The 26,611-nt window shown below is 43.9% G+C and overlaps 1 protein-coding gene across 1 annotated transcript in view; it reads left to right on the top strand.

Annotated features, from left to right (window-relative positions):
- The window catches only part of LOC144783903 (extracellular calcium-sensing receptor-like), a 138,071-nt gene that overhangs the window by 91,962 nt on the left and 19,498 nt on the right, over positions 1–26,611 (top strand). Inside the window, exons 3-5 of the mRNA XM_078662643.1 lie at positions 127–960; positions 3,902–4,129; positions 23,602–23,725. Of these exons, the coding sequence (XP_078518769.1) occupies positions 127–960; positions 3,902–4,129; positions 23,602–23,725 (1,186 nt within the window). The remainder of the gene's footprint in view (positions 1–126; positions 961–3,901; positions 4,130–23,601; positions 23,726–26,611) is intronic.

Genomic DNA, 26,611 nt, shown 5'->3' on the forward strand with positions numbered 1-26,611 from the left:
TTCACTTTTTCCATTTATAATTGTCTGCATATTACTTTCCAATTCCCTCATCCAACCCCATGCTGCAAAGAACTACATTGTAGAAAATATTTGTAAGAAAATAAACATATGTTTATATCTCAACAGATAAGTTATGCTGCAGCTCTCCCAATCCTAAGCGATAAATTCTTGTTCCCATCTTTCCTTCGGACAGTGACCAGTGTCTCATTCCAGCCATATGCTTTGGTGCAGTTACTGCTCCACTTTGGCTGGACATGGATTGGAATTCTATCCTCCAGCAGTGACCTAAGTCTACAAGGAAGCCAGATTTTTAAGAAGGAGGCAGCAAAAAATGAGATCTGCATTGAATTCTATGAGACTCTTCGCACAGAAACCTTTAAGACCTCGCTAGCAAATTTAGCTCACATTCTGGAGACGTCCTCTGTTAATGTCATTGTCTGTTTTACCGCTGCCGATATCATCCCAGTACTTAAAGCAGTGTCTCCACTAAAGATGACCAAGAAAATCTGGATTGGGGTCACAGGCTGGATTCCTTCGCAAGTGTTTTCCTATAGGGACATATGGGAAATACTGAATGGCACACTGGGACTGGCTGTGTACAGCGGACATATCCCTGGGTTCAAAGATTTCCTTCACAATATCCAGCCTTTTAAAGAGACTGAGGATGTATTCTTGAAGCCGTTTTGGGAGTCGGCCTTCAACTGCAAATTGGTTAATGGATTTAATGAAACAAAAGATGGTAACATTGTTTATAATGGTAAAATTTGCTCAGGGAAAGAAGAACTGGAGTTGCTTGATGTTTCAGTATTTGAAAAGAATGATTTTAGGTTTCCATACTCTGCATACAAAGCCGTCTATGCCTTTGCCCAGGCATTGCATGATCTGCTTAATTGCAGACCACTTGAGGGTCCCTTCACCAATAGGTCATGTGCAGATTCTAAGGATTTTAAACCTTGGCAGGTATGTACCTTATACATAATATGGATATTCCTTCTCAGGCACTCCCTCTTGTCCCTATAACTGACACCTCCATAAATTTCCTCTACAGTAATGGTTCATGCATGGGAGTGTTACTCCACTTGATGGCTGTTCTCTGACAATGATCCTTTCATTGCAAAAACCAAATGCTTAATGTTTGCCTTTTCAAAGTCAAAACGATTTTGGGATTTCAGGGAAACATCCTTTACAACGGAACCATTACAACACGGTACCGTTACAACGCAGGATTTACAACGAAAGTCGTTACAGCGACTTTCGCTGGAGGGCGCTCTAGGATAGGGGATAGTTTAATTTACTATCCAACACCTTCCCTACTATCCACGGGGACTGGAGTTGGAATAGTAAATTAAACTATTCACTATCCAGCGCCCCACAACACAAGTCATTGTAACGACTTGCGTTGTTAAACCTGTGTCGTAAAGGTACGCGTTGTAACGGTACGCGTTGTACCGTCATACATCCTTTCTCACAAATTCACAAACTTTTGAGTAATGTTTACAAATTGTGGTGAAATGTTAGGTGGGGATCAGACATATTGCAATCAAGAAAGTGTATCACTGCACACAGCAACTGATGTTTTTACATCCCCATGCAGTCATGGAATTCCTAGGGAAGGATGTGGAAGAGAAAGAACGCAGCCCTGACATAGGTCTTAGCTCTCACAGGGCCCAAACAATGAGACTCACAAACGTTAATAAGTTTCTATGAGGAATCCACGGCTTACCTTTGGCAGCATTGTATGACTAGTAATGCCTTCCCCAGAAAAAAATAAGTTTAGCATGCGTGCAATAACTAGAAAAAAACAACCAAAGCAAGGCAATAGAAAATTTGAATTGTCTTAGCTAGGGGTCAGATATACAACTACGTTTGATGGTTACAAACACTCCAACTGGAAGTTTATGGCAGCAAAATGCTGTGTTTAATGTTTTAATCCCATTTTAGGAATAAGCGAATCAGTAAATGTTTTCAGATTCCAAAAATGGGATAGAGATCCCATACTGATTTGTTATTTGGAAGGGATGTGTTGAAGGCACACCTTCTACACACTAATATGCATTGTATCAATGTTTTACACTTGAAACCATTGAAAAGCTACTGATGAAGTGGCAAACCATTCGCAAAGGATATCAGCCACACGCTGGTGCCTTGTCCCACTGAAAGCTCTAACCTTCAGTCTAAGAAACACTTCTGTAGAAAAATATCTCAACTTTTCATACTTTAAGTGCTACAAAGCATCTGTTATAGGGATTAGGAAAGCTTTCAACAACCGCAAACCTTGTGCTGCAAAGCAAAGTTAAGTCCCCCATGGTAGTATTTATTTTAGTAAGAGTTTCGGGTCAGCTTTCGTCCAGTGAATAATTTTTAAGTTTTGGGAGCCTTGCTAAGTTCAGACATTCATAAGTAGCCACTCAGATGCCGGACCACTTCTTTTATTTGGAGGGGAGATCCCATAACTCAGCTTCATGGTCCACAAGAAATGACCAGTAGCATCGGTCTAATGATATGCATTCACATGAAAAAAACATTCTCAGAATCAGGGTGTTCTACACCCAAACCTTCCACTCCAAGTGTCATATTTATGACAGATTTGCACCATGCTTGCACCACACAGTGTGGTACATGCGTGACACAAACTTCTAAGGGCCAGATGTAGGTGGCCATTTACCGACCGGTAAATGGGTATTTGGGATGTAGGGGGACAATTTTACCGATTCGGTAAATTTACCGAATCGGTAAAATACAGAATCGGTATTTTTACCGATTCAGTAACCTTGAGATGTAGGTAGGACTCTTCTGAGTCCCAAAGGCCTTTCAGATTCGGTATTTTACCACCCAATCCAATTGGGTGGTAAAATACAGAATCCAGGTGTGCATGCACATGTGTGCATGCACACCTATGCCATGTGACAGACAGACATGCCCTTAGGGCATGTCTGTGTGCCACATGGCACACATGCCTGTATTTGGGGTGCTAGAGGGTGTCAAAGTGACACCACCTGCACCCTTGCTTGAATCGGTATTTATCGAATCGGTAAATACCGATTCGGTAATGCCCATTGATTCCTATGGACTTCAATGCCCATAGGAATCAATGGGCATTACCGAATCGGTATTTACCGATTCGGTAAATACCGATTTTTACAGATTCGGTAATTCAATTACCGAATTTACCTAAATCTCCCTCCTTCTATTTTACCGATTCATAAATACCGAATCGGTAAAATTCGGTATTTTTGAGTCGGTAAAATAGAATTATCTACATCTGGCCCTAAGTCAGATATTCTTTGCATGGGTTCAACAATCTAGAGGAATGCAATGCAGTGCCAATCACTGTGTTGCATTAATCTGCGCAATGGAGGCATTCCATGGGTATTGCAAGGGTGTTCCCATGCAACTTCCATGGTTTTGACGCATTTCCAGATTTACCAAATTACCAAACCTGGTGAACCTGGGAATGCATCAAAAAGATATGCCTCCCCAGTAGAGGTGTAACGAGGAGGTTTTCTCATTTTTGCCTCCCAGGATTGTTTATGTGCAGGAAGGTGCCCTTCCTGCACAAAAACAATGCTGCCTGCAATACAGACACCCTTGCACCATGGTGCAAGGGTATCTGCTTTAGCATTAGGCTGCCAAAAAAGTGCCATCACAAGGGAAAAGGACAGAAATGCATCATATTGGATAAATACAATTCATTCCTGGACTTTCCCTGTGACGCAGGGCAGTGCAAAAGGTGACTTTCTGCGCTGCATAGCTTTTTTTTTTTAAATATGCCCCCAAGTTTATCTATCAAGTGATGTACTATTTGTCCTGGTAATTTGCTTCATGCAGAGAAATGTGAATTTCTTTACAATGATCTTCATATGGATACCTTTTGAAATCTTATTTTATGATTTGTGTCCAGATGCTGCACTATTTGAAAAATGTACACATGGAGACGACTAACGGCAGTCATTTGCTTTTTGATGCAAGTGGAGACTCACCACCATTTCTGGACTTGCTATACTGGCATGTGACCTCTAATAACACAAGCAGTTATATTAAAGTGGGAAACTATAATGCAGCTGCTACTCTGGGCCCTAAACTGATCATTGAGGAGAGTTCAATCCTATGGGGTGGAAAATATTTTCAGGTAAGACATATTTTGATTATCTTTGAGGCAAGACATTTATTTCAGAAGTTGCAGATTCGAAATTAGATACATTTTCTAGAGAGTTACTAAAATACTTAATGGCATTAATTTGTTGCTAGGTCCTCATCTAGCAAAAAAAACGTTTTTTAGAATATGGAGGAGTCAGAGGCCCCATTACCTGAGTTGCACCGAGTCCACTGTGGCCGCTTTTTTCATTCGGGAGATGCGGTTTACCTTGTCCTCTGGGGCCCCCTTTTGTCCATATCTAGGTACACGATTATCGGAGGAGGGGGAGCTAGTCATGATGACTACTCAGTTCAACACCCGGCTTGAAATCGTTGTATCCATTGCCTTAATCATTGGACCTCCTAGATGTTGCCATTTTATATCTTTCCCATATACTCCAGAACATGTTTTTCTTACTTTGCCTCCCCTGTTTATCCAGCTTATATACCCTTAATATTGAGTTAAGCCAATCGGGGTATCTTGGTGGTGTTTGTTTTATCCAGTTGATACAAATTTCCCTCCTGGCTAAAAGAATTAGTAAGAAAAGGATACTTTCTTGGACCTTGGACAATGCGTTAGCGTGCGTGTTATTTCTAACCCCAAAGATAATCAAATCAATGCTTACCTCGATGTGTTGCTCTAATACCTCGGAAAGTGTCTTACCGATTTGGTCCCATTATTCCTCTAGCATCGCACACTCTCGGAACATGTGTAGGTCATCTGCGCTTTCTGCACCACATTTGGGACACTTCTTTACTGTGTTGTTTTTAAATTTTGACAGCTTTTTTGGGGTCCAATACGCTCTGTGTATTGTGAAAAGGTTTTTTTTTTTCAGAGGAGCAGATTTTACCACCCGCCCATCGATGTTACTTGAGGTTTTCCAGTAATTTAAAATGTCAAGGTCTGGCATTGTCTTTCCCCAGATATCATGGGGGACTTTGTATTCTTCCTCACCAGATCTTATCAATGCCCAGTACCAATATGATATTTCTTTTTTAAATGGCTCTGTATTTAGAGGTTTTTGTTCAATAGTATCGTCCCCTTGTAGGTTTTCTTTTACTCCTTTAATCCACCTGTTTCATTGGTAGTACTTGAATCTAGATATTGTCCCCTGGGTTTCTCCATTTAAGATCTCCCATTCTGTGATCTTATTATCTTTTATCAACTGACCCCAGTAGTTTATATTAGCTTCCCTTAAGGGGTTTACTAAACTATCTTTTAGGCAGTCCGGGGTGCCGGGGGATTCCCAGATTGGTGAAAAAAATTGCTGTAATAAGTTATTACCAGGGTAGTTCTTATATCATACCAGGTTCTTGCTGCCGATCTTATCGTCTTTAATGTAATTTTTTTTTTAAATTTGGGGAGTCTAAATTTATATAGATAGTGATCTCCTCCAGGTCCAATTAGTGCTTTCCAGTGCATAGGCCACATTTCACTTATGCCTAGCAAGATCCTTATATTTTTTAACTGAAAAGCTCTGTAGTACTCCAATATGTCTGGGCTGGCAATGCCGCCTTGTATCTTACTTCTTCTTAATTTTTTCCAGCCGATCCTTATTCCCTTTGAGGCCCAAATAAAACTAGATATCTCCCGTTGCAGCTTTTTAATCTGTTTCTTATTAAAATCAGTGGGAGGGAATTAAACAAGTATGTGCATTTTGGTAATATTGTCATTTTTATTAGGTTTGACTTCCCTAGGAAGGAAAGATGTAAACCAGACCAAGCCTTAAGGAGTGTTCTTATGTCTTTGTGTACTCTCTTAAAGTTTAAGCTTGCTATCCCTTCAATATTTTTGATAGACATGCCTTACCAGGGCGAGGCCACAGCTGAAACCACAGAGGACACATCACTACTAAGTTTCAGCTAGGATCTATTTCTGAGCTCAGGAAGGGGTTGGGGGATCTTTGGAGTGTATCAAGAGTGGGTGGGGTCTAGCAAGGCTATAGAGGATGGTGTTTCAACTTCATTGAAACCACAGCTGAGACAATACATCTCGTGGATCTGCCGTGCTGGGGTATTCCAGGATCATGTCCAGTGGGAGCCAGCTGGAGAGAGGCAATGTCAAAGGCCTCAATGGCTGCCTCTGAGAAGTCAGCATTAGTGGCGTGAGATGCTCAGAAATCCCTGCTGGGCTACTCCGTCCCCTACCTGATGATCAATGGAGAGAGGTGACATGGCAGGGATGGGGGCCTCAGAAGTGAGTAGCCACCTGCTTGAGCAGCCAGATTACAACCCCTGCCACATCCCTACCAAGGCTCATTCTGCAAAGCTGGGATTACAGAGAGTTTGCATTGCTGAGCCTCAGAGACAGGAGGGGCTGCAGAGGAGCCCAGCATGCCCCCCTGATACCACAAGTATAAATAGTCTCCTTAGTGCCTTTCCCATGAAGAGAGGGGGTGCACAGCAGCCCCCTTCTATGACTCTTCTCCACAGTGCCTCTGCCCATTGGAAGGGCGGGGTGCTCAATAAAAACCTTATAGGGCCCTAGATTACAGAGAAGGCGTTGGGCTGCAGAGACGGATGTGGAGCCAAGTGTACCTCCCACCCAAAACCACAAGCATAAATAGTCCCCGCAGTTCCTGCCTCATAGGGAATAATGGAACATGGCCTACCTCTGCAAGGACGCATGATGAGTTCCGTAGATCATTTGGTCAGTGAATGCCCTTCTTTCATTCTTTTTGCATGCTCTCCCGGTCGCACTTGTGTTTCAAGTGTCAAGTCACATATCAAATAGATTGTCTTTATGTAGGAGAATACCTTGAGGCACTGCGTAGGAGAGCCCATGCTCTCTAATGTATATTGGTAACTCTCCACAATTATTCAAATTCAACTCAGTCATGACTGAGATGCTCCTTCCATCTGCATCTAACAACAATGATGCCTTTATTCTTTAACTGAAAATGGGAATACATGCCCTGAGAAAATGACAGACAAACAATACTCACTTATATCCTGAGTTCCACAGAGTGTAATCTATGGGATCACCAACTCTAAATCACATCAATATTCTCAAGTGAAAATCATGCTTCCATGCCTTTTGTGCATGAATGCCCTCTTTGCAACTTCAGTAACCTTAAGAGCAGTTGTGCACAGATAACACTGTTTGAATCAGGCAACTAAGTGACTTACAAACACTCTTAATAGCTCTAACTGCTTCACTGCTGTCTTACATGCTTAATCACACTGAATGCTCACCATGACAGTCATAAAAAACCTATGTATCTGCATTAGCACTCCTTGTCCCAGCTACCCTTCATCCTCACAGTGATATGGAAATGCATTAAAATGACCATACATAGGTTACACCATTTCCCCAAATATACATCACCTAGCTATTTTCTGCTTTCTCCTCTATTCATGAAGAACACGAGACCAGCTGTGCATTAGTCCTTGTCCTTATGGCTACTGTGTTAAAGCACCAAAAGCTATCCAACATGCTCATTGTTAGTCATGTGTTTTGAAACTCTAGTTAATTAATATTGCGTTTCTCAAAACATCCTCAAAATGAATGAATTAAACTTGCTACTGTGCTTAAACTGAAATTGAACCTGAATACATTTCCCGCTTAAGTAATATGATCAGTTAATTCCCTGTAGAAACTGTGTTGAAATGGAGAAACTTACATGTTACTATTAGAATCTACCTTAATGACACAAATCAATTTGACACATTTTAAATTGTGAACCCACCTGCTAATGGTACTAATAATCTTCATACTGAATTTTAACCTGCAAAAAATAAATGGTTAACCATCATCTCCAATCTGACTGTGAGAGTAAATGGTCCTAATACAAAAACAACATATTTTAAACAATTTGACATGATGGGTTCTTAAATATAAATAACAAGACATTTTAAGGCTGTCATTCAGCCCTTTAGAGTGAAAAGTATCCGAAGTCTTAACTCAAATGATTATCCTTTGAAAACTTTTTTGCCAATATCTGTGGCTGGTTTTCTGATATATTTTCCAAAATCTGGAACCTCAAATGTGTTACTTTATGTTTCTGCCCAACAAAATCATTAGCCACTGTGGATTTTTTTGATATCTTTGAATATTACGTTGTGTTCTGTTGTATCTGTTTCCTTTTTTTCTTCTGATTCACTATGTACAATAGACCACAAAAACATTTCAAGACATAAATGCAGTTTTTAGTGTCAAAAATACCATTGTGTTGAAGTTTAATACAATGTCCTTTATGAGGGTGATTAACTACTGTCCCTTTAATCACATTTGCAGTACATCCAATATCCACATGATGTGTTACACCTGATAGTACTATTGGTTTGTCTTAGAGTAAGTTGTGACATTACTATTTCTTTTAAGTTATCAAATAAGCAACTTTTGTTTTATTGCTAAACAAAGTACTGAAATCTTCTTCCACCTGGAGTAATTCCCATATTTTGTTTATAATCCTTTTAATACCAATCTAGTATTCTCTCTCTTAGTCGATTTCTTTCAGTAGCGTGTCTCTTGATAATGCATCCTCTCACATTTTTGCCACTCTGATCACTGTTAATGGATAGCCCCTCTTATAAAATCATCCATCATATTTTTCTGCAATGGATTCATATTTGGAAGAATCAGAAGGTATCCTCTTTAATCGGCCAAAAAATTGAAAATGGCAAATGTTTCTTCAAGAAGGCTTCTGGATGAACACTTGAATAAAAGTGTGTTGTTTTTATCTGTATCTGTCGGATTTTTATACACCTCAGTAGTGATGCTTGAATCTCAAATGGTTATTAATGTATTAAAAAAAGATATTTCATTCTTACGGATGATGTAACTGAACTTCAGACGTTGATTCTTTTAATGTGTTCCATGATAACTTTATTCCAAGACGTTCATATTCCCATTCCATATCAGGAAAATATCATCAATCATAATATAATTTTGCCATTTTTCATCTTTATGGATATGTGCTTATTCAAATGGCGATTCCAATCTCTACAATCATGGCTCAAAGACCATGTAAATTCTCATACTATTTTGGTAACTTATCCAAGCAAAATTCAAGCGTCGGTTACCAGTGCAGAATGCATCATGCATCGAAAGAGGAGGTAATGGGGTGAAATAAACATATTTCTCCTCACTACGCCTTTCTGTGGTGAACACCTCAATTTCATGCAATTACAGCTTTACAATCCTTAGTAAATCTGACAACGCATGAAATCCACGGGTGAATGCATGGAAATGCCGATACTCTACCCATGTAAAAAATGTAACTAATTTCAGGGCAAGTTGCTGCATTGCATTACATTCCTTTTCTAAGTCATGCAAGGCCATAAGACTTGTGGGGCTTGGTAAATCCACAATAAGCCTATGCAATGCCCTGCCTCTAAAGGCAGTATGCCCTAGATAGATAACAAAGGTTGCTGAGGCTGTCGCCAAAGTCCTGGGGTATTTTTACATCCACTAATGGACATTGGCTTCTTTGAACCTCCAAATTTGAGCAGGAAACCTACTCAGCTCAGGGCTTTCTAGCTCACCTTGCTTCCACTGTGTGAAATTGGCTCTTCACTGAATGACTATGTGAAAGGAGCTGATGTCATGTAGGTCATACTGGCACCATGTGTCAGGGCTAGGGTGGCTTGCGGTCTAGGGCCCGCCCCACTCTGCAGACGGGTTGTTCTGTGTGGAAAAATGCATCAGTCGTCCTTGGGTGGGCGTTGGTGGTTGGCCTGCTTTAAACCTACTTGTACATCTGTTTTGAACCCTTGTTAGGCTTTCTCTGTAACTTCCCATACTTTAATTCACTGTTATTGCTATTCCGCCTAATGCGTGAGGTTTGGCACTCGGAAAGCGTCCGCCTAATGCGTGAGCTTTCGTTGCCTGGTCGCATGCGTGAGCGGCGTGATCACGTTCACTTGCGCGACCGCGCCCAGACTCCAGCGCTCACTATTCTGGTGTTTTCTGAGAGGCAGCAGGTGTTTTCTTGTGCTCCGTTGTCCATTGCCTTTTCAGATTCAGACTTTGGGAAGAAATCGTCACCGGAGGCTTTCGGTGAGGAATCCAGGGGGTGTGTCTGTTCCAGCTTCCTCCGTTCTGCTGTACCTTGGGGATTCAGACCATCCAGTGAGTCCAGAGAAGATAGAGACCTTCACAGAAAGCAGAGTAGGTCGTACTCTGCAGGTAGGGAGAAGAAATCTGAGTAATCTGCGCTTTTTTAACTTTATGGTAAAAAGTCATTAATCTAAATACTAATTAGAATACTCAAGATCTTTGGCTCTTCATTCATGTTCTGCTTGGCACTCGTAATGCTTCTCATTGCTGGCAATGGTTGTGAAATGTTATACGTGTAGTGCAAAGCTTATTGTGTCGTATATTTACAAGGTCAACATTGTGATTTTGGCGCAATTCACAATTGAGATATTTTTTGCGTAAAGGTGTTTTTTTCAGAGTATATGAAAAACACGTAACTTTGTGATATGTTATGTAATCCCTACAACTTTGGTAAAGGAGTCAATTTACTAAAGTATATTTCTATTTCTTTTGAGGGAAGAATCTGTCGCTATTCACAACTAAAGAAATAAACAGATTAGTGAATAGGAAATTGTGAAAAGATTTGAATTGCAAGAAAACTATTGGAAAACTAATGGTAATAAGCTTATTGTCTTGTATTCATGTAAAATCCCGGTTTGGGGTTAAAGGTCAAGAGACAGACTTTCAACTAGAAGAGTGTGTTGCTAACTTTTCCTTTTCAGATCTCCTTCCCTGCTGTTCCCTTCCTAATTTCCTTTTCCCCCCCGCTTGATCACTCCGAGATTCTGTGTATTTACTACATTCGGAATTGGAGGTATCGAGAGGTGGGTCCTTATTACTTCACGACAGACCCTGAGGAAGACTTCGCCTGACACCATGTGAGTTGGCAGGTCCGGTTTGCTGATTTCACGATGATCATATCGACTTTTCTTGCACTGAGGCAATTGGACTTTATATAGGCTTTTCTATTTTTTACTGATTTAGGTGTATGCAGCCTCTTAGAGAAATATCTTTCCACATATTGACATAGTCATATGGTTACTTATTGATGGTTTTGAATATTTCTTGTAAGCAATTATTAGTAGTGTTTTAACATGTATTTCTAAGTCTTCTAATGCAGATGCTGGAAAAAGGAGCTGCGTGTGATTCCAAGAATCTCTAGTAGGTTTAGATGATGTTGATACTATTGACAACTTGTCTACAAGCTGTCAAATAGGATCTAGGCCAGCATCAAGTGGAAATGTCCAAACTCTGGCCCATTGAACCATTAAATCTTAATGGCAAAGACCTCTAAACATCAGATGCCGGGGCCCTGGCCCCTACGCTGTTTAGTCTATATATAAATGGCCTGGTGGGGGAACTAGATAGAGTCAGGGATAGCGACACCCCTTGGTTGGCGTCAGGTCGGGTGCCTGCTCTGATGTTCGCAGACAACACCTTATTGTTGTCGCGAACATCAACAGGCATCCAGCGGGTTCTGGACGGTTTTGTTTCATTCTGCGCCTCGCGGGGACTCGAGATTAATTTAGATAAAACTAAATATATGATCTTCGGTCCCCCGAAACGCACCCGCCCTAGCCCTACACTAAACAGCACCCCGCTCGAAAGGGTGAGAACCTTTGTATACCTGGGGGTCACCTTGACTGAGGACTTTGGTTGGGGCCCCCAAGTAGCCAAATCTACCCTAAAGCTCTCACAGATTCTAGGGGGCATAGGCAAGTTCCAGTGGACAACACAATTTAAGCCAGTCTCCCCAGCGCTTGAAATCTACAGTGTTCAAGTTAGACCTGCTATAACCTACGGTGCAGAACTTTGGGGACATTCGGGCATAGCAAGCCTTCTCAGGGTTGAACGGGCCTTTATGAGGAATCTGATTGGTCTACCCCAAAGCACCCCGCTCATACCCTTGAGATTTGACCTAGGTGTGGAGCCCATCTCTGAACTACTAGCGGCCCGACCCCTCCTGTACTGGAGAAGGCTCTGGACAGTACCTGAGCTTGCGGACTACAGAGCTGAGTTCGCTGCTGTCTGGGGTCGTTGAAGAGTAAGAAAATATCCTGGTTGCTCCACATTAAAACTATTGCCTATCGAATAGGAATGCCCCAAATATGGGAGACCCCGGCGGAGAGTTGTCCAGTGGTGCGGAGAACTGAGCTGCTGGCCTCTCTGAGGCACTACAACCTAAGTTTGCTGCACCGCTTGCCAAGTAGGGGCAGGTTGTCTTCGGAAATTTTTGCAGGTAAAACTCGTGCCCAGAAGGGAGGAATTTCTGGACCAAATAGAACCTCCCCTTGCAAGAAAACTATATACACAATTAAGGCACGGTTGCCTGCCACTTGGGACACTGACCTGCAAATGGGCAGGTCAAGAGGAGGGTATCTGCCCTGTCTGCAACAATAGCAAAGAAGACATTGCCCATGTTTTGTTCTTTTGCCCTGTTTATAGCGCAATCCGGAGAGCTTGGCTGGTACCACTATGTAAAAATTTGGGACTAAAACATTGTGCTCAAGCCGCTAGAATTTTAAAATATGATACATCCCCCCTCATTGTGTTTTCGGTCTCCCGTTTTTTGTACGGCATGTGGCGTAGAAGGTCCACTTTGATTAATTGTGACTGATTATAATGATGGCCATTTTTCGTTTGATAACTGACTGTATAATAATGTTTTAACCGTTGGTTCTTAATTATTTATGTATTTTATTGTATGTACATATTTTATCTGTGCTTTTATGGTCGTTGACCGAAATAAAATTATCACAAACTTGAGGATAAGCTAATTTACCTTTTTTGACTTAGTTTCCAGGTGATTGTGGAATGTCCACGAACCTTACAGTAACTCACCAGGTCCAGACAGGATTGACAAACTTCATTGTCACCACATGGTATTTCAGCCAGCCATCTTCATTTATTGTTCTGTTGTTGAGTCATTAACATTTCTCTTCCACCCCCTACAGCATACAACATGGGATACAGTGTCAGCCCTCTTTAGCCTAGTGGTATTTTGTACAGTTAATCTGTGGGTTGTTATGTAGTATTTTATATATATATAAAAATTGACAAAGCTTTTTCAAAAAAATTAGATAAAGTGAATAAATAAAAAGCAATTCATGAGCTCAAATATATAGTGATGAGCAGTTCCAATATCGTTTTGGATTAAGTTCATTAAACATTAGCAGCATTGGCAATTGTTCTTTGGTAGTCACTTTTAAAAAGCTGTCATTTTCCTCTCCTAAGCATTTGATGCCTACATCCTGTGTCCTGGGTCACATGACTTGGTGTAGTTAGTAGTTGACCCTTGTGTATTCCTACCAGAGAATGAGACAAAGGGAGAATTGGTGTTTGCATGATGGGTCATTGGCCAGGATGGGGGGGTGGAGCTGTTCCCTGCCCCACTTGCATTTCAAAGCGCAGTCTCCAGCACACTAACCAAGACCTTGACACCAGCCCTTTGTCACCCTTGACCTCTTGGAGCCTGGGCAGGGAAGGAAAGGAAATTTCCAGAACCAGGTGTGGGGGAAAGTGTAGACGTTACCCCTCAATTTAAAGGCTGTTATCAGGTACACATATTGGACCCTAAGACTTCAGTATACTCCTGGACCTGTGGACATACAGAAGTAGGCCTGCCTTCTTCACCAGAGGACTGCCCTGCTGCTTGTGGCCTGCCTTGTTCCCCAGAGATCTGCTCTGCTGCATTAGGCCTGCCTTGTTCTTCAGAGGACTGCTCTACTGCTACCAGAGGATTACCCTTCTGCATGAGGCCTTCTATGTTCTTCAGAGGACTTCTCTGATTTTTGAAGCCTGTCCTGCTCTGTGAGAAGGAAGACTAGACCTACTCCCTTAATCCCAGGGTAACCTGAGTGACTCCAAGGGCTTTTTGGTTGACCTCCTGTTCTGAGCTACAGGAACACAAGCTCATGAGGCCTGTCTGCAACCATCCAGATGATCCTGATCGGACATGTAACTGGACATGACTGGACCTGCAACTGGACCTGCCTGAGTCATGCTGGCCTCAGCTGGAGTGAGTTCCTGAGCCCCAAGGAGTACCTTCCCAAATCCTGGTCCCTATGCTGGCATCAGCGGAGCTTCTCTGAAAACCTGAAAACCTGAAGATTTGAACTTCGTGCATTTGATTTTGGGAAGATAACATATTTAGCGGGACTAACCTGCTCCCTATATCTGGCCCTCATTCCATTTTGGTTGGCCTGAACCCAGTCTACAACAACCAGATACCGACAGTTACCGCTTCCTGCTTCTTGGCACTATTTTTACTTACACCTTTAAAACGGCACATCTCTGGTCTACAGATTGGATGTTTGTCCATGTTGTTCTTATTTTAAAATGTATGCTATTTTTCTAAGTTGGTGTGGAATTTTAATTGTGTTGTGTTTTCCCTGTATTACTGTCTGTGTGCTGCATAAATACTTTGCACTCTGCCTCTTTTTTTCCAGGTTACTAGAGGGTTAAGCACAAGTAGTGGCTTTTGTGGTATCCCTGACAAAGATTGTGGTTATTGCTTGAGTAAGCTTTCACCCCCTTCAATCCATACCCAATTTCTTAAATTGTTACCCAAAGTTTTTTATATCCTGACGAGAGCACTCATGACCTTTTTTTGCAAGAGGGAATGGCCCCCAGTCAGACATAATTAATTTTCAGCTGTTTTCCCTTCATGGGAGATAACCAATTGGTCCACAAGGAAAGGGGAATCATATTGTATTTGCATTTTGTGGATGCCCCAAAATTCTAGACCTTTCTCTTACAAAAAGTTGAGGAAAGTGTGTGATTTTAACAAAAATATGAGATTTACAGACCATTCTGTGGAAGAACGCATCTTGTGCACCACAGTGTTTCTAATTTTCAGAAATGTCTGGGTTTGGTAGGTTTCCCTGGGGGGTGGCAAAGCCCACTCCCAAACACAGCAGCAATCCAGATCCCCAAGATGAACAATAGGCCCAGCCATACCAGTGGCATAACATTTTACCGCAAGAAGAGTGACAAATCTAGGAGGGAGGACATTTTTGGAATTCTGCAGATTCTATAACTTTGGCTGCATAAATATCAGGACAATATGTCATTCCTGCCAAAGTTTGATGTTTGAAGAACTTTTGCGTTAGAAAACATAGGGGCATCCAAGCTAGTCACTTTGCCCTGGACTCCCACGGATGTCTAGTTTTCAGAATGTCTAGGATTGAAAAGTTTTCCAGGGTGGTGGACTAACTAGCCTGACTCTGAATACCACACCTACCCACAACAATTCCAGGTTCCTTTATAAGCTGGAGTGGTGTGAGAACAACGAATAGTAGAACATGTGTTATTAGCAACTGAAATTCTTTACATTTTGGGTTCAAAATATAAACTACTGTGCAAGAACGTGCAACTTCTCTGCAAAATTACCTCTGAATCACTAGCCTTCAATATGCAGACGACATTGTTCACCTATCTCAAACACCTATAGGCCTGCAGCGATCAATGGCCCAACTAGGAGCATACATGATCACAGCCCAATTAACAATAAATCACAAGAAAACAAAGGTGCTATGTTTTTCCAAACATCGGAAAACAGGGTCAAAAGGTATATTCATCTGGAATCTAGATGGCAAACCAATATCCCAGGTGAATTCATACAAATACCTTGGGTTTCAACTCGAACACAACCTCAACTTTAACAACCAGCTGAACCAAGGAAAAATGAAGGCAAAACAACTCCACTACACCTTTAAAATTCTAAAGAGGAAGTTAAAAGGCTGCTCAACGGGTCACCTGTTAAAGGTAATTGCAGCAAAATTCCTTCCAACTATTTCTTATGGCTCAGAACTGATGAATACAAAAGATGCAGCCGCTTTAAACCAAGCCCAGTCGAGTCTCTTTAAGAATCTATTTTCATTTACACGATGCATCTCTCAGCCACAGATTCGATTGGAATACGGGCTCAAAAACCAGAAACCAGCCCAACAAGGAGTGGTGGTCAAATATTACTGGCGGATGAGGCAAGCAGAAGAAAACACCTTAGCTCACTCTTGCTGGGCAGAAATTGAACAGCAAGCGAGACAAAATAATTCCATTGTCAGCATACTAAAAGAATCACTTGCAGAGCTACACCTTGAAGAGGCCTGGCATACAATCACCTCCTACTCCGTGTTCAAAAAAGTGGCGAACACAGCAGCGAAACAAAGGTCTTTGTTAATGGATAAAACTGCATTTGCAACAAAAAAACATGCATGGGCAATGATTCAATCGTATCAGATGCTGAAACCACAACAATACTTGTCAGAACACTTCTCACACCACAAAAAGCACCACCTGACGATGCTACGGTTGGGGCACTTCCCCACGAAGGATCTGACCCCAAAATGGAAACGCACATGGCCGACGAAAGAATGCAGACTGTGCAGATAGGGAGATGAGACACTACTTTACCTCCTATGCATCTGCCCCTCGCTTTTAGAAAGCTGGAAAATCATTCTTCGTGAGTTTTTTAGGAAAAAACAATTAAGGACATGCAGAGCTGCTGTCATAGAAAGTCTGGGAGGCCTGTCAGTGCAACGGTCCTGCAAAGCTATTACGTTTTTGGAAATGGCAGCCAAAGAACTAGATAAATCACAAGAATCAACGTGAGTGGCCCTCACAAGACAGACTGACTGGACCTCACCTTTTCATGCACTAATTTTTGATCGTTTCTCAACGAAATATCCTAGCACTTTAATACCGCACTGAATATAAACATAACATTTCTTATTTTAAATGTTAAAGGGGATTGCGCAATGACAACAGTGTTTTTTTACCTCTTTGCATCTTTTAAATCATTGCATTTAATTACTGTGTATAACGTGTTTTTACAATCTTTTACGATTTTTTTTAATGAAATCAAATAAAAGTATCATTGACTGACTGACTTGACACATAATAGTATGGGTAGTCCCAAATTCACAGGTGTGCAAATATTATAATTCCTAAACGCAGGATCCTTGGCATATAATTTAAATAATGCATACCTTTCCTTCATACCTATTTTAAATTCATAAGATTTTACCACATAACTTGATGCAGAGTCTGTACTCCCTGAAAACAATAATTTTAGGCTGAAGGTAAGTTGTTGGCTCATGGTAATGCTTGTCTTTTAATAACTAAAAAAACACTATACATTCCTGAGACTAGGCGTGCCTGATACACCTAACAGTGTATTTTGTTTGTAAATTGGCCCCAAAAAATTAAGATTAATATGTCACCTTGTGGTATTGGGTTTCGTCAGGTCTACATACTCTGCAAAAACTCTCGAACACCATAAATAGAAGTTGGCACGGAAACTGGAAATGCAAAAGACAAGTTTATTAAGACCCCATGGGGTGGTGGTACATTCCTACAGCACCCTTCTGCAATGCAAGAAGTATCACAACGGAACATCGGTGCGCGACCTCTTTTATACAATTTTAACAGTAATAAAAAGGTAGGCGGTACACTCGTTTCACAATTTAGGTACATATAAGGACATTTTTGGAGCACTGCCAGCATGTGGGAGGGGTTTTGGTACCACTGGTCAGTTTGGGGAACATTCCTAAGAGGTGACCACTCATTAATCCAAATGTTTGAGTACGCATGCGTAAGTTTGACCAGTGCTAAAAATAGCCTGTTGCCGGGCAAGGTAAATGGTCATTGGCATGGAGGAAGGACGAAAGGGCATGCTGACCACGAGGCCGTATGTTCATACAAAATGGAAGCCAACAAATACAAAATGGCCCCCGCACGTTTGGTCAAGTTAAGGGTAAATGTTTGTGTAGCTGAGCTAAATGCTAACTCAGGTGCTGCCAAATTACGACAATCTGTAGTGGCCTGCTGTTCACTGTCCTAGTTGTTGTCAGCACCAGCCACTCCCAGAGGACTGGCTTACACCCCACACCCATGCAGCACAGGTGTCACAGGACATGTGACCCTGACAATAAAAGGGGCTGGGCACATGTGCCCTGGGCAAGTTCTAAACCTTAACTAACTGTGTCTCTGTGGTCATTGCATATGCATGAGGGCCTAGGGTCCCACAGCATTACATTGGCGACAAGCGGGCTGAACCCACGTGTGCAGCTGCCTTGCTTGTTTGGGGGTTGAAGGGGGAGTGTGTTGCCCGTGTCAAGGGCACCCCTTGCCTGTGGGGCATGCGAAGAGCCCCGGAAGTGAAGGAGGTGATCGGGAGCCCACCCCGCACCTGAAGTGCCAGCAAGTAAGTGACGGTACAGGAATGCGGAGGGACCTCGTGGTGAGAAAAGGAGCCAGTGCCATGACCCTGCCACCAGCCTGCTGTGGCCCAAATGATGTGAGAGCTGAGCAGAGCCCACCCACATCAGAAGCGACTGCCTGGTGGGCCAGAGGTGAGCCAGAGGGTCTGAGCCAGAACACTGGGAGAAGTTTGACAGTGTGAGCCGGTGAAGAGGTGTAGAGTACCCTGAAGCGTGGTGGCAGGCTGCATAGAGGATTACTGCGCCCCTACCAAAATGGAAGGTGTACCCCTGGGTGGTGCGGACCGGCCAACTTCGTGGTGTGCTGTCGGCCGTGCAGCAGTTCAAGTAAGGAAGTGGGCAGGTTAAATTAGTGCCCTCCCCACACCACAACAATTCTGAAGCGAGTTGGGGACCAGAGTGAAGAAAAAAAAGAAAGCACACAAAAAAAAACTACTTGCCAAGGAAAGAACGTGCCGCTCCTCTGTGAGAGTGTGTCCTGACGCGTGGCATCAGGTAGCAGCCTTCGGAGATGGTGCCCCACCCCGACGGAGGAAAAAGAGCAGTGTCTCTGATCTCCACTGAGGTGGGGAGGAGGGTGAATCTGCTTGGATTGAGCAGGGGCCTACCTTGAATTGGATGCAGGAGTGAGGAACGTGCGCGGGTGGGAAGAGAAACCCACATCAATCTGAGAGGAGGACAGAGGCAGCCTGCACTGTCCCGTTTGTGCCTCCTGGTGACAGGCAGCTGGGAGGATGATGTCTGATGACGGCAGAAGAACCTCTGAGATAGAGAGCAGGAAGGCCCGCAGCATGAAGGAAGGTGCCGGGGCCTAGGACTGAGGAAACAGCGCCATCTAGTGGCCGTTTTGAGATTTAGGAAGACAAGTTATCATAGACAGGTCTAATGCAAAGGGAACTGACTGCTGTAGCCTGCAATTAGTACCAGGGGAGAGGCAGCTAGTTCCTCTCCAGAAGAAGAACAGATAAAGGGAGAAGGAAGGTCACACAGAAGGGGTGCTGCAAAGATAAACACTGGTGCAAGAGCAGTCTGCTGTGTGCAAAGCTAATATGGCTAGGATGTGGAGCACCAAGAGCCAGCTGGTGGGGTCAAGCAAACCCTGACGGAAGCTTAAAGTGAAAGGCAGCACAGGAATGGCTGCTATGGCACATAGTTAATGGGGGAGAGAACCGAATTTGCCTCATGAAGAGTGTACCTCGGAAACGCTAGTACATTGCTGGTCGAGGGAGGCAGCATGGCCTGCCACGCGAGGGAAACGCACAGCAGCACAGAAACAGCTGCTGCAAATCTACGTTGTTGGGGGAAAGAGTACCTGCCCAAACTGAACTATCAGACGCCCAAGACTCTGTCATGCGAGAGAGGCATACAGGGCGCCATACTCTGCGAGTAAGCACTGAAGGTACTTTAGGTGGAAAGGCTGCCAGAGCCTGAGACGGAGAGTGAGTGCAGTGATGCCTAGTGGCCACAGGTGGTCACTGCAACAGCAAGCACACAGAAGGAGCGCCACTAAGTGTGGTACAGGACACAAACACAAAGTAGCAAGTCCCCAGAGAATGGAAGAAGGTGTGCTGCATGCATGGCAGAAGCATGCCGCCGCCAGGGAAAGAAGTGGGTGAGCAATACTGGCCAGCAGTACAAGAACCCATCATTGAAAGACTGAAGAGAATGCTCAGCAAGTGTGTCCAGTGAAGTAAGGATGACACTGCAGGAGGAAGAACCAGGTGCGCAAGGCACCAGATGTAGTAGTACCCTCAAGTAGCAGATGAAGGGCACAGTTGGAAGCACACCAAAGACAGACACAGACACAGACACAGAGAGGGTGATTGCCCGGGCTGGATCCCAAGAGTGAGCGCGCTGCAAGGAAGAGGGCCCAGGTAGTCACAATCGCCTTCAAGAGGAGATGACCTGCAAGAGGTTGGTTGAGATGACCTGCAAGAGTTTGGCAGAAATTACCTGCCAGAGGTCAACAAGGATGACCTGCCAGAGGTCAGCAAAGAGGACCTGCCAGAGAAGAGCAAAGAGGACCTGCCAGAGGTCAGCAAAGAGGACCAGCCAGAGGTCAGCAAAGAGGACCTGCCAGAGGTCGGACGGGAGGACCCGCCAGAGGTCTGAGGAGAGGACCCACCAGAGGTCTGAGGAGACAACCTGCCAGAGGTCGGAGAAGCGGTGACCTGAGAAGAGGTCTGATAAAAGGACTGGTCCATGCAGAGGACGAAAGAGCTTAGAGAGGTCTGACAAGATTGACCTGAAGTTAGAAGAAATGAATGGAAGAAGGTCGCGACAACAGGTCTGGTCACTGAAAGAAGAGAATCCATTGTCCTAGGGGTAAGACAGGACCAGGGAGTCCCAAGTGAAGTGCATGTCACACGGAGAGGCCTCGTCAGTGAAGACGAGCAGGAAGATTGATTTAGATCGCTTTGTGAAGTGAAAGAACCAGAAGGAGAAAATTGTGTGGCATGACGCCACTGCGAAGAAACTTCAAGAAGAAGAGAGAACAAGAGACAAGTGTGTGATCTGACAACTTGCACACCAGAAGGCAAAGGTGACCGAATGCAAGAACATCTGGCATGGAGTACAGTACCTGGAGAACCTAGGTGACAATTGGAGAAACTAGCCATCCAGGAGTCTTTGGCACAGCAAGCAAACCTGGTGATTGCATAAGAGAGCAGGCTGGACCATTTGTGACGGGGAACATCCTTTACAACTAAACTTTTACAACGAACTACCATTACAACGCAACTTTTACAACGCAAACTATTACAACGCATAGCGCTGGGGGGCGCTCTAGGATAGGGAATAGGTTTAATGTACTATCCAACACCTTCCCTACTATCCACGGGGACTGGAGTTGGAATAGTAAATTAAACTATTCACTATCCAGCGCCCAAAAGCATTATGCGTTGTAATGGTATGCGTTGTAAAACTTGTGATGTAAAGGTAGGCGTTGTAAAAGTATGCGTTGTAACGTCATACATCCATTTGTGACATCCACCTTTGGGGTCGCACAGGAGACTGGACTGTGAGGCTGCTCGGACGTCCTGAAGAAGAGGATCCGACCACTGGCCTCAGGGACTCCAGTGAGAGCAGGTCATGCCCAGAGAGATGAGTCTACAGCCGCTCTTCCGCAGGACCCAGGAAGATGAAGATCTTGCGCTAAGTGGCAGGAGTAAACAACTACGCTTCAGGTGGAGTTAGAGACTCAAAGGTGGGACTCGTAGCGCTTCTTCCACGTACCGAGCGAGTGGCGTTGGAGTGTTATGGCAAAGTACACCCAGTGCAGAGGATGCCTGGTGAAGAGGGCCTCCGGGACATCCCGTGAGAGGGGTATACCTGCGAGAGGGGCATCCTAGTGAGAGAGGGATGTTTGCAACTACTCCACCAATCTGTAGAGAGAAGCATTGCAGTGCTTGTGTGGATGCAACAACAACCAGGACTGATGAGTGATTCACCATCACTCCACATGCACCGTCACAGACAACAGTACAGAAAAAGAGACTTTGGTGCCTACTTCCACATCTTGAGTCCAAGGAGGACCAGACTCGCAGGGCACCACTGCATTGTGCCCAATAGAAGTTGTGGTCCTAGCTGCAGGTGTACGATCGTCTTGTTTGGCAAGCAGCTGAAGTGACTCAGTGAAAGTTTCTATTGATGTTTTATTCCCTCCCACAGGTTGAACTTTATTGTTTCCAGTTTGAACCAAGTTTGGGAGGGATGTAGTTACCTGTAGTTGTTGTCAGCACCAGCCTCTCCCAGAGGGCTGGCTTACACCCCACCCCACACCCATCCAGCACAGGTGTCACAGGACATGTGACCCTGACAATGAAAGGGGCAGGGCGCACGTGCCCTGGGCTAGTTGGACACTCTAACTAACTTTGTCAGTGTGGTCATTGCATATGCATGGGGGCCTAGGGCCCCACAACATGACATTACTTATTTCCATTTTTCCTAATTATTTTATTTACTTTTTTCATTTTGATGATTAGTTTCTTTGGTAAAACCATGAGTGGTCTATAATTTAAACAGAATGTGCTGTCCCCAACCACCTCAAAATTGGTATTATGTAGCAGGAAGAAAATGTTCCTGTCATTAAAAAAAAGCTTGGCCTCTGGTATGTCACTCCTGGACACTCAAGTAAAAGTCTATGACCTAGCAGTGTCCAGCAGCACTGCTTCTGGGAATAGGAGGTTGTCATACTCCTGCAGCCCTGGCAAGAACAGACTTACAATCACTGCATCTGTCAGCGGTAGCAACATCATGTCCATGAAATTTAAAAAGCATTACAGGCTATTGTAGTAGGAAGAACTTTACTACTCAGGCAGCAAAGCTTTTAAACAAAGCAGTGGGCTCTCGTAGCGGACGGAAGAAAAAGCGTGCACCATTATGTATTCCTATGAACTGAGGCCCATATTTATAAAAGTTTGTGTTGGCCTTGCAAGGGGACGCAAGGGCGATGCAAAACCTAAAGGAGAATTACCAAGCCACAAGGACACCTTGCGTGGTCCTGCATGGCTTGCTAAATCCCTTGGCAGCACAAATCGCTACCTTGCATTGCCCTGCGGTAGGGAGGAAAGCTATGGGTGGAGTGTATGTGCTCCCACATACCCACTCATGCATTTAGACACATTCCCATATTTACCGAGATTAGTAGACCTGGGAATGCATCAGAATTGTACTTCTCCCCTCCAGAGGCACACACTCTTTGTTTCCTCTTTCTAAGTGTGCAGCATTTTGCAGCACACACAGAAAGAGTAAAATGCCTCTGAGGATTGCTTTTGTGCAGGAAGGTGTCCTGCTTACAACACAGGCACTCTTGCACAAATGTTGGCACTAGGCAGCAGTTTGTGCACCAGTTCAGGCAGAGAGCAGGAATGTCCTCTCCCTTTCATGCACTGCCATGCAGCAAGGTAGCTTGCTGTGTTGTGTTGAGTGAAAGATTGATAAACATGGGCCTGAAAGTATCTGGCTGGAAGAAATGGCCTACGGCTCACCCTCCTTTTATTGTTTGTGCTCTGTCGCTGAGCCAATAAAAGGAGGACTAGCCTGGTTATTTTAATGACTATCTTTTTTAATATTGTGGACATTTTTGTAAAAATCGTTGAACAAAAGTGCTGATTTCATGGTTATTTGCAAACAAAAAATCATGATTTTCTGGAAGGTCTGCTTGGAAGTCAGCTATGCATTACTGATCTGCAGTGATGAAACACCACAGCCTAATGTGGGCAATGCCGTGATTCACAAGCACATTCACTTCTGTTATCTTTACAGGTCCCTGTGTCAGTCTGCAGTGAGAGCTGTGCTCCCGGATACAGGAAGTCCGGCATTGCTGGACGCCCCATTTGTTGTTTCACCTGTGTGCCCTGTCCTGTTGGGAGCATCTCCAATCAAACAGGTGGGTGCAGTCCATTTTTCTTAAGAAAAAGTCTGGCTCAATGTTCAATGAAAACTAAGGGGCAATAACAAAAAACTCTGCGCATCCTACCTAAAGTTATTGTATACTAGGGAAAAGCATCTATTGTGAAAAAAACTGACATGTTTGGGCACAACATAATTTGGTATTTATTTTATTATATTTATTTTTATTTTATGCGTTTTTATATAGCGCAGACTTTACCCGAAGGTGTCAGAGCGCTTCACAATAGGAACAGAACTGATACATGAGGAGAACATTACAAGTGAACAAATTACAAAAGCAACCGTTAAGTTACATGAGGCAAAAATGACAATTGTGAGCAAACAAAATACAAGAGGTAGCAAACGGTGCATTACAGGAGTACAAAGTACAAGTAGAGGTATAATACTACAATAAATGGCAGACACTCAGGCACAAGAACAAACATTACGTATGCAATGGTGGCCTTGTGCAAGTATCTAAAGCAAACAAAATGTAAGAGGTAGCAAACAGTGTGTTACAAGAGAAATGTGACGTGTGCATGTTACAAACGAGTACCAAACACAGGTAGAAGGATAATACTGCAATAGCTGGCAGAACACACTGGGAAGGCACTTCCATAGTCATGGAGAAAAGGATTCTCTATAATGGAGGGCCTTCCTTCAGATAATAAAGAGGGTGTGAATTACATTTGGAAGTGTCTTAGAAGGAGGAGAACATTGAGGTCAGTTTTGAAGGCCTGGGAGGCGGTGGTGGTCCAGAGCTGAGGCGGAAGTGAGTTCCAGATTCTCACCGCGTTGCCTGAAATGGATTGGGCCATCGATCTTTCCTTCTTGAAAGTGGGAGGTTCAAGCAGTACATTTTCCGCATTACGTGATTGTCTGGAGCCTCCAGAGAGTTTCAGTTTATTCGCCAGGTAGCAAGGAGAGGAGGAGTGCAAGGCTTTGTGGGTGATACAGGCAGTCTTGTAGATAGATCTTGCCTCTATGGGAAGCCAGCGGAGGGTGGATAGCATGGGTGTGATGTGGTCGCTTGTTTTGGCCCCATAAATGAAGCGAGACGCTCAATGGAAAATAGATTTAAGGGGGGCCAGGTGGGATTAGAGGAGGCCAGTGAGAAGAGAATTGCAGTAGTCCAGTCTGGAGACCAGTGATTGGACCAGAGTGTTAAGGTCTTGCTCCGGGAAGAAGCGACGAATTCCCCAAAGAAGGCGCAGTTGGTATCGAGCAGACTTTGCAATGGAGTTGATGTGGGAGATTAGATTGAGTTTTTTGTCGAGTATGACACCCAGGGATTTTGCGCTGTCAACAATGATGGGTTTATTGTTAAGTAGATTCAACTGATCCATCCATGATTGCACCGCGGGAGGAGAGAGTGAGGAGGAAGGGAGGAGGAATTCAGTTTTGGAGGGATTCAGAATCAGTTGATGTGTTGACATCCAGTTTTGAATGTTGTCCAGAGTAGAGCTTAGGACGGAGAGATCGTGAGTGGAGGCAACTTTGAGGTAGATTTGAGTGTCGTCTGCGTAGAGATGATAGTGGACCCCAGATTTACTTCGGAGATCTCCCAGTGGTTCTAAATAGAGATTGAACAGTGTGGGTGCAAGTATAGAGCCTTCAGGAACACCTTGACCTACCTCCGAAGGAGGTGAAAGACAGTTCGCTATTTTGATCATTTGGGATCTATCAGAGAGGAAGGAAGCAAACCATTTAAGCACAGTGCCCTCCATGCCCATTCTCTGTTGAAGAGTGTTGAGGAGAGTGTTGTGATTGACAGTGTCAAAGGCTGCAGAAAGGTCAAGGAGAATTAGAAGACAAGACCCTCCGGAATCGAGTATCTGCAGCGCGTCATCAATCACTTGCAGCAGGGCTGTTTCAGTGCTGCAGTTTTGGATGAAGCCGGACTGAAAATTGTCAAGCAGATCATTGTCCTTGATATGACGAGAGAGTTGTTTCGCTATACATCTTTCGGTGATCTTCGCAAGAAAGGGTAGGATAGTGATGGGACGGAAGTTGTTGAGGTCATTCGCATCAGCAGTGGGTTTTTTAAGCAGAGGGGTGACCTGCCCAGTTTTGAAGGGGACAGGAAGGGAGCCTTGACAGAGGGAGAGGTTGACTAGAGTGGTCCAATAGGGAAGAGAATGGGTATAGAAGTCAATGGCAATGGCACTAGGGATGGAGTCAAGAGAATGGTTGGAGGGCTTTGTTTCATGGATGCAATCGAGAAGGGCATCTTCAGAGAAGGGGTCAAAGTTCTGCCAAATGACTAGGGATTTGCGCTCCTCTGGAGGGATAGGATGAGCGACCTGCTCCGCCAGTGATTTCACTTTTTCGTTGAAGAATACAGCAAAATCCGCTGCTTTCTTTGTAGAATCCTCCAGCTTGGAGGTTGGGGGAGAGCAATTAGTATTCTTGATGAGCTCAAATAGTTTTTTGGGTCTATTTTTGGCTGAATCAAGGAGGGTTCTGAAGGGCGACGCTTTCCCAAGGAAGATGTGCCTGTGGTACTTGATCTTGCTGAACGAAGCGTGGTCAAATTATCGGTGGAGGGCGCTTGCCTCCATTGTTTCTCCAGGAGTCTTAGGTGCTTCCTTTCTTCATAGAGGGATTTGTTGAACCAAGGTGCTGAGGGAATGAGCCTTTTCTTTTTGCTTTGGAGGGGAGCAATGTTATTGATTTCCACTGCAAGGACTGTGAGGCATTGGGAGGTGAGTTTGCCAACATCTAGGTTCGGGTCTAGTCTTGGAAGTGACAGCAAAGCTGAATCACAGAGGGAAACGGTTTCAATATTTTTAGTGTCACAGAACCAGGAGGTAGCCCTCTTAGGTTGGCCAAGAGTTATAGAGTGTGCAAGGTGAAGAGAGAATGGGATGAGGAGGTGGTCAGA

Source organism: Lissotriton helveticus, chromosome 10 (assembly GCF_964261635.1).
Source record: "Lissotriton helveticus chromosome 10, aLisHel1.1, whole genome shotgun sequence".
In the NCBI taxonomy this organism is placed as follows: Eukaryota; Metazoa; Chordata; class Amphibia; order Caudata; family Salamandridae; genus Lissotriton; species Lissotriton helveticus.